General features: G+C 43.4%; 1 protein-coding gene across 1 annotated transcript; it reads left to right on the top strand.

Annotated features, from left to right (window-relative positions):
* Positions 1 to 3,279: 3,279 nt before the first annotated feature.
* Positions 3,280 to 6,014, top strand: LOC112078738 (tetraspanin-18B-like). Its single transcript, XM_070442126.1, has 3 exons — positions 3,280 to 3,554; positions 4,680 to 4,763; positions 5,286 to 6,014. The coding sequence occupies exons 1-3, from the start codon at positions 3,312 to 3,314 to the stop codon at positions 5,331 to 5,333; spliced, it is 375 nt and encodes a 124-aa protein (XP_070298227.1). The 5' UTR covers positions 3,280 to 3,311; the 3' UTR covers positions 5,334 to 6,014.
* Positions 6,015 to 8,499: the final 2,485 nt, after the last annotated feature.

The following is an 8,499-nucleotide window of genomic DNA, read 5'->3' as shown; positions in this document are numbered from 1 at the left end:
CTGTTCAGGAGTCTTATGGCTTGTGGGGAAAAACTGTTGACAAGCCTTTTGTCCTAGACTTGGGCACTCCGGTACGCTTGCCATGCGGTAGTAGAGAGAACATTCAGTGGCTGGGGTCTTTGACAATTTTTAGGGCCTTCTCTGACACTGCCTGTTGTAGAGGTCCTGGATAGCAGGCAGCTTAGCCCAGTGATTGTACTGGGCCGAACGCATTGCCCTCTGTAGTGCCCTGCGGTCAGAGGCCGAGCAAATGCCATATCCAGGCAGTGATGCAACCAGTCAGGATGCTCTCGATGTTGCAGCTGTAGAACCTTTGAGGATCTCAGAACCATGCCAAATCTTTTTTAGTTTCCTGAGGGGGAATAGGCTTTGTCGTGCCTCTTCACAACTGTCTTGGTGTGTTTGACCATTCTAGTTTGTTGTTGATGTGGACACCAAGGAACTTGAAGCGCTCAACCTGCTCCACTATCAGCCCCGTTGATGATAATGGGGCGTGCTCGGTCCTCCTTTTCCTGTAGTCCACAATCATCTCCTTAGTCTTGGTTATGTGAGGCATAGGTTGTTATTTGGCACCACCCGGCCAGGTCTCTGACCTCCTCCCGCTGACCTCCTCGCTGTCTCGTGTTGTTCGCGTGATCAGGCCTACCACTGTTGTGTCGTCTGCAAACTTAATGTGGTGTTGGAGTCGTGCCTGGCCATGCAGTCGTGGGTGAACAGGGAGTACAGGAGGGCACTGAGCACGCACCCTGGGAGCTCCAGTGTTGAGGATCAGCGTGAGATGTGTGCTACCTACCTCACCACCTGGGGGCGGCCCTTTACTCAGTAGTTATACCCCACCCTGGTCACCTCTTTTTTTGGCTTCCCCAAACCCACTTCCATGTGTCGGTAGTAACTACTTTAATGCATTCCCCACTCTCTGTGTTAGCAGGTCAGAAAGCCAACTGACATTATTACCACACAGTAAATAACAGGTTTTTTTTTATTGGTGGGACTCTCTCGTGGAGGGGTGAACGATCTAGAGTCGCCGTCTCCGTAGTTACAGACGACAGAGATCCGCTGTTTGTCAGGTAGCTGGCAAAGAAAGTGGAGAGGTTTCTATGGCAGAGAGGTGGGCAGGACCAGGGCTGATGAAAGCTGGAAGATTGGCATGGAGGAAGCTGTCGCTCTACACCAGCGACTTCTCTCAGAGGTGAAATATCTCCGGAGACTGCTCTTGGCTTGCTATGACTTTTCATTGAGCCTTCAACATTCAGTTACTTTTGCCATACTACACATAAGGAAACATAAGGAGCACACAACATTTTACATGTTACTCCCCTGCAAGGGTATACAATGTAACAGATTGGTAGTATGAAAGAGCTGAAATGATCTCTTGGGGAACATTGCAAAGATAGGAGAACTAGACCAGAGCCAGAGACACATAGAGGAGTGCTGACCCAATTTCCTAGTCCCACAGACTCCTCAGATCTACTACAGAGCCAGTGACACTCTGACATACAGTTATCATGTAAATAATACTTTTACTGCTGATAAGATGGACATGGAGCCAAGAGGAGGAGTCACATACAAGGAGTCAGTACCGTATTCAATAAGTAGAAATTGTGACAGTGATTTAACTCTCCCTCCCTCCATCCCTATTTGGTGAGGGTTTTAGTTTCCCTGTTAGGTTTCCTACGCTCAACTTGCACGTGTTCTGTTCTTCCATTAATTGTAATTATTATATGCAGATAAACAACCTTAACTCTCTCTCTCCACTTCCTCCCTCCCTTTTTCCCAGCTGGGAGGCTCCTTCCTTCTGGGTGTGGTTGTGTGGTCTAGTGGACCCTACAGGCTTCAAGGAGATCGTAGCAGCCACCCTCTGCTCTTCACAGGAGTCTACATCATCCTGCGCTGGGAATGCTTTTCCTATTGGGCTTCCTGGCTGCTGTGGAGCCATCCGGGAGAAAAGTGTCTGCTGATGTTTGTAAGTGGCCACACTGTGGTTATTATAGAGTAATGTGATAGTACAGTAGGTTCACAGCGTTATAACAGTGTCATAAACATTCCTTTGCTGCTGTGGAGTCATCATTGAGAACAAGCGTCTGCTGCTCTTTGTGTGTGAGCGAGGAGAAGAAGAGAGAGTCATGCTGGCCTGAGATGATGGAAAATAAATAAGCCATAATAATTTGCTTCGACGCACCAGGCCACATGCATATTAATGTTTGAATTTTTGTGACTCCACTCACTTTTGCTGACACTAACTCTGTGACTCGTTCTCGTCCCTTTATCTCTCTCCGTCTCTCCTCTCACTAAATGTCTTGTCACCACTCCTCCCTCTCCTCTCTCTCCCTCCTGCCCTCTCGCCTGTGTCCCTGCAGTTCTCATGCTCATCCTGGTCATTTCCTGCGGAACTAGCCTGGCAGCCATCCTGGCCTTCATATTCCGGGAGCACGTGAGTAAATTCTGTCCTTATATGGATCCTGTGACCATCCACGTAGTGTGCAAACACTGTCCCCTTCATCATGGTGACCCAAGTACAGGTGTGCCAAGCTTGTAGCGTCATACCCAAGAAGACTCAAGGCTGTAATCGCTGCCAAAGGTGCTTCAACAAAGTACTGAGTAAATGTGATCTTTTTTTCTTATTTTTTACAACATTTGCAAAATTAAAAAAAATATATATGTTTTTGCTTTGTCATTATGGGGTATTGTGTGTAGATTGATGAGGGGAAAAAATAAAATTTTGACCATAGGCCGATTTAAGATAAGCAGAGTAAGGTGTTTACATTACTATTGCATAATCTTCCTACTGACATAGTTTCATATTTAATTATTGCTGTGCACAACTGAGCAAGAGGACAAGTACATTAGAGTGTCTAGTTTGAGAAACAGACACTTCACAAGTCCTCAACTGGCAGCTTCATTAAATAGTCCCGGCAAAACAGTGAAGAGGCGACTCCGGGATGCTGGCATTCTAGGCAGGGTAATAGATAAATTCTTAAATATTTTCAAAGAAGCTTGAATCATCATTATTTGGACCGTATAGGTTAATGATACACATGGGAAACTGTTGAGCCTGAAAAACCCAGGAGCGCTGCAGTTCTTGACACAAACAAGTGCGCCTGGCACCTACTACCATACCCCGTTCAAAAGCACTTCAATATTTTGTCTTGCCCATTCACCCTCTAAATGGCACACATACACAATCCAYGTCTCAATGTTCTCAAGGATTAAACATTTCTTTAACCTGTCTCCTCCCGTTCATCTCCACTGATTGAAGTGACATCAATAAGGGACCATAGCTTTCACCTGGATTCACCTGGCCAGTCTATGTCATGGAAAGAGCATGTGTTCTTAATGTTTTGTATACTCAGTGTAATTTACCCAGCTCTCCTCCCCAGTTTGACTGCTGTGGCGTGAACAGCCCGGTGGACTTTGAGGAGAGCCTGTTCAGACTGATCAACCCTAATGAGATGGTCCCTGCGGCCTGCTGCAGGAGGGGTAGTCACCCCGGAGACTCAGCCTACATCCCCCAGGAGGAGTGTCTGATGGGGAACATGCTGTTCAGAAACAACAAGGTGGGTACTGGTACTAGACTACTTCAAAAATACTACTATGAACCCTTTAATAATCTTTATTGACCCATTCAACAAAGAGAATGGAAATAAAAATGTCGCCCCTGGAGCAGGACCTCCAGAGCAGGGCACCTAGAGCAGTTCCCACAGAACAGGTAGTACATCACATCAGCAGTGGGTGGCACCTGAGATATCTGGCAGCCCTCCACATTCCTACCTTCCAGGTGCATGTTTGTCACTCTAACCACGAGGCTACCACTGCCCCCTCTCCCTGCCACACTGGGAGACAAAACCCTCCTCTGGCCTATCAGCTAAACTAGAGCAGAAGAGTGTGTGTTGGAGTGATGATATAACGGGACTGCTTCTCTACTGGCACTGTCCTCATACCGGTAGACTCATTAGTGCTTTTCTATGTTCTGGGTGTCAAGGAAGTATGTTTTACTGTGTAGTGTAGAGTAGTGCAGTGTGTGTGTGTGTGTATACTTATGCATGCTTGTGTTTGACTATGTAGATTGGAGTAGGGTAGGGCAGTGTGGGCTTGGAGTAGGGTAGGGAAGTGGGCGTGCAGGTGTGCGGAGGTAGAAACATACAGTATTTAGCCATATTGACAAACAGATTCAGCCATATTGACAAATGGATTTAGCCATATTGACAAACGGAATGCACACGTTTGTGTGCTTGTGTGTGCGGGTCTATATTTATCTCTGTGTGTGCTTGCCTGTTTTAATCACTGTCTTGAGAGTGAAATGTAATTACAGTCAACACTGATGGGAAGGAGAGGCTCCAACTGTTGTTGTTAAGGCCTGTGGAACAATGCAGTATCTCCGGAAGGCGTCTGTCTCTCGCTGTCTCTCTCCCATTCACACACAGAGCCTCATTAAAAGCCAATGAGGCCAGGGGCCCTGTCTCAGTCTCTGTCTCTCAGCCCATTCATCGAGTCTATTGTTACACTGACGCATTCAGTTATGGCTCTGATGCTATTTATATTGTCCATGCATTTCAGCACACACACACATGCATGCATTTATGCACATACGTGCACACAAACACACACATTTCAATACTCTCTCATATTGACTCATACTATTGAATTGTGACTGAGACTCTTTCCTCTCTTTGTGTTTTCAGGGCTGCTACTCAGCGGTGGTGGACTACTTTGAGCTGTACATCTATGTGGCTGGAGCGCTGGCCATCGTGGTGCTCACCATTGAGGTAGGATTCAATATTTTGTTACTTATAATAAGCGCTTTGTGAGTAGCCTCCAAATCAACACATTTTTCCCTTGTCAGTTGGTGTGATTGGTAATGTAAGCTGTTTAGAAAAATCCATGTAGTTTATCTTCCCCACACACAGTACACAGCAACGGAATCTGAAATACTGGAGAATATATCATTTGAAGCAAGTGCTGGTCACTTCCCCGTTTATAGTACGATTGCCCCACTTAGTGGAGAATATTGGTGTTGTAGGACTGTTACACACCATACATTACTGGGGAGGCATCTCTGAAGTCATAATTATGGATATGGCAATCTAGTCGATTTATTAGATTAAGCCAGAGCTGAATTGTCTAATCGTCATCATGTAGATAGTTTGGTTTATTTTGTTTAGTTTCATCATCATCGTTTGGCTGCAGAACAGTCGACCATTTATTAGGCTAGCAGAATTTAAACACTTACTTGTGTCTTGTTCTCTGTCCTGACTGCTGTTCTGACACTCCTCTGTTCTTCTCCACAGCTGTTTGCCATGGTCTTTGCCATGTGTCTCTTCAGAGGTATCCAGTAGGATTAGCGCACCACACGCCGGACAGGAGGACTTTTCGGAGCTAGAAAAGGGAAATCAGGAGAAGGGAAAGAAAAATGTACACTTGTAAATTTATTGTTCTCTTTTATATCTGCCAAAATTGATTGATTGGTTGGAAAACAAACGAAACAACACTCAGAAAACAAACAACTAGTACTTCTCAGCTGGACCTTTGAGGTATTTGGTGACAAAAAAAAAGAAAGGATAGAAAGAGAAAAAAGACAAGAACGACAGGAAAACGACAAGAAAACGTGTGTAAAGTGATTTGTGTGTAAAGTGAAACAGATGTTTCATGGACCAGGTCTAATACGGACCGGGTGTATAGTAGTGGAACGCGAATAGGACCTGGGTGAAACCAGGCGTGGTAAATAAGAGGACCCGGTTGAAGCCTGCCCTGCAGCAGAAGTAGCTTGAGACCCAGATCTGTTTGTGCTGTCTTGCTAGCTAACTGGGACTCAGGCTAGAGCAGAAGACACTGCACTGACTTTTGGATGAAGAATATTTATACTTACTGAGTAAAAAGTTGGCTTGACTAATATAGAAATATGTGTTTTATGTACACTTTAGCTGTTCCTTCCTATTACCACTTCTCCCTCCCCCGATCCCCCGCCCTTCCATCTACTGCTACCACAATTCCTCCCTCTTTCCCACTCCCTCCCTCCACATACTATTGTTAGAGCCATACCTCTGTAATGCTGTAAAAAGTCCCATCTATACTGTGTGTGTGTGTGTGTGTGTGTGTGTGTGTGTGTGTGTGTGTGTCCTTGTATGAATGAATGCATGTGTGCATGTTGCCCCTTTTGACCATTCAAGCTTGAAAGGCAACTTCTGTTAAAATATTGTATTTGTGTTGTGATGTTCATTGCAATAGTGGTTACATGTGGCTTAGGTGAAAATAAATGTATTTGTATGCATTTGTATTTGATTCTTGAAAAGACAATGACATTAAAATGGCATTCTAAAATGTTGTCCATGTGGTGAATTCCTTTCTGATGCTTTTAAAAGTATGTACCCAGTAAAGCAGGATAGAAGGCCTAGTCAGATGCTCTTTGGCAAGGGCGTAGGAGGGGTCCCCAATGTTTGAAGCAGGTAAAATTGCCCCCCCCAAAATACAGTACCAGTCAAAGTTTGGACAAACCTACTCATTCCAGGGTTTTTCTTTATTTGTACTATATTCTACATTGTAGAATAATAGTGAAGACATCAAAACTATGAAATAACACATATGGAATCATGTAAACAAATCCAAATATATTTTAGATTTTAAATTATTCAATGTATTCACCCTTTTCCTTGACAGCTTTGCACACTCTTGGCATTCTCACAACCAGCTCATGAGGTAGTCACCTGGAATGCAATTAACAGGTGTGCCTTGTTAAAAGTTAATGCGTTTGAGCCAGTCAGTTGTGTTGTGACAAGGTAGGGGTGGTATACAGAAGATAGCCCTATTTGGTAAAAGACCAAGTCCATATTATGGCAAGAACAGCTGAAATAAGCAAAGATAAATGGAATATTATGAAAATGATAACTCTCAATGGGAAGAAATTCACAAGTCATGTCCCTGGAGCTTCAGCCTAGTTGAGTGGTGTCATTTCTGGGGTTCCACTATCTATGTCCATAGATTATATAAAATAAAATGCAGAAGGGGACGTAGTGGTTGAAGCCAAAAGGCTGTTCAGTACTATTAATGTTTGAGAAGGTTTTGCCTAAGAAAGTACAGATGAACTTCCTGGCTTTCACTGTTATAGAGTTTGTCCCATAATCAGACCTCAGCATAAGACCCAGATGCAGACAATTCGAATAACATATGTTTACTAACAAAACGGGGCAGGCAGACGACAGGTCAAGGGCAGGCAGAGGTCAGAGGGCTGTGAGACAGTGGTGTAAAGTACAACTTAAGCTGTTTTTTGGGGGTATCTGTACTTTACTAATTATATTTTTGACAACTTCTACTTCACTACATTCCTAATGAAAAGAATGTACTTTTTACTCCTTACATTTTCTCTGACTCCCAAAAGTACTATTTCCATTTTGAATGCTTAGCAGGACAGGAAAATTGTCTAATTCAAAAAACCTTTCAAGAGAACATCCCTGTCATCCATACTGCCTCTGATTTGGCAGACTCACTAAACACAAACGCTTCATTTGTAAATTATGTCTGAGTGTTGAAGTGTGCCCCTGGCTATCCGTAAATTAAAAATAAAAATACAATCGTACCGTCTGGCTTGCTTAATATAAGGAATTTTAAATGATTTATACTTGTACTTTTGGCACTTAAGCATATTTTATAGATTACATTTACTTTTGATACTTAAGTACATTTTAAACCAAATACTTTTAGACTTTTACTCAAGTAGTATTTTTTGTTGTTGTTTTTCAGAGAGTGGATCAGCTTTAGTATTGTGGATAGATTGTTTCTTCCATCAATGTAATCGCCTGCATCACTTCCAATCCCCCATATATTTTTGGGGTAAACATACACTACCGTTCAAAAGTGGGGTCACTTAGAAATGTCCTTGTTTTTTAAATGAAAAAAAATGTCCTTTTGTCCATTAAAATAACATCAAATTGATCAGATACACAGTGTAGACATTGTTAATGTTGTAAATGACTATTGAAGCTGGAAACATCTGATTAAAAAAATATATATCTACATAGGCGTACAGAGGCCCATTATCAGCAACCATCACTCCTGTGTTCCAATGGAACGTTGTGTTAGCTAATCCAAGTTTATCATTTTAAAAGGCTAATTGATCATTAGAAAACCCTTTCGCAATTACGTTAGCACAGCTGAAAACTGAAAACTTGTTCTCAACTAGCCTACCTGGTTAAATAAAGGTTAAATAAAAAAAGTAAAATAAAAAGGTCTGGAATCCTTCCATAAGACTTTGAAGGAATTCCTTGTGTCATCCAAAGGTGGCTCCCTTGGAGGAGATGGCGTTGCCGAGTTGGTCCGAGTCTGCTGGGTCAGTCATGGCCAGTTCGTACTATCAGACCTCAGGATAAGACCCAGAWTCAGACAGTTCGAATAACAGATGTTTCCTAACAAAACCGGGGGAAGGCAGATGACAGGTCAAGGGCAGGCCGAGGTCGGTAATCCAGAGCAGAGTCAGAAAGGTACAGAACGGCAGGCCGGTTCAGGGTCAGG

Source organism: Salvelinus sp. IW2-2015, unplaced genomic scaffold (assembly GCF_002910315.2).
Source record: "Salvelinus sp. IW2-2015 unplaced genomic scaffold, ASM291031v2 Un_scaffold6167, whole genome shotgun sequence".
Classification (NCBI taxonomy): domain Eukaryota; kingdom Metazoa; phylum Chordata; class Actinopteri; order Salmoniformes; family Salmonidae; genus Salvelinus; species Salvelinus sp. IW2-2015.
Note: the sequence above shows the minus strand (reverse complement) of the source record. Positions and strands in the feature narration are given on the sequence as shown.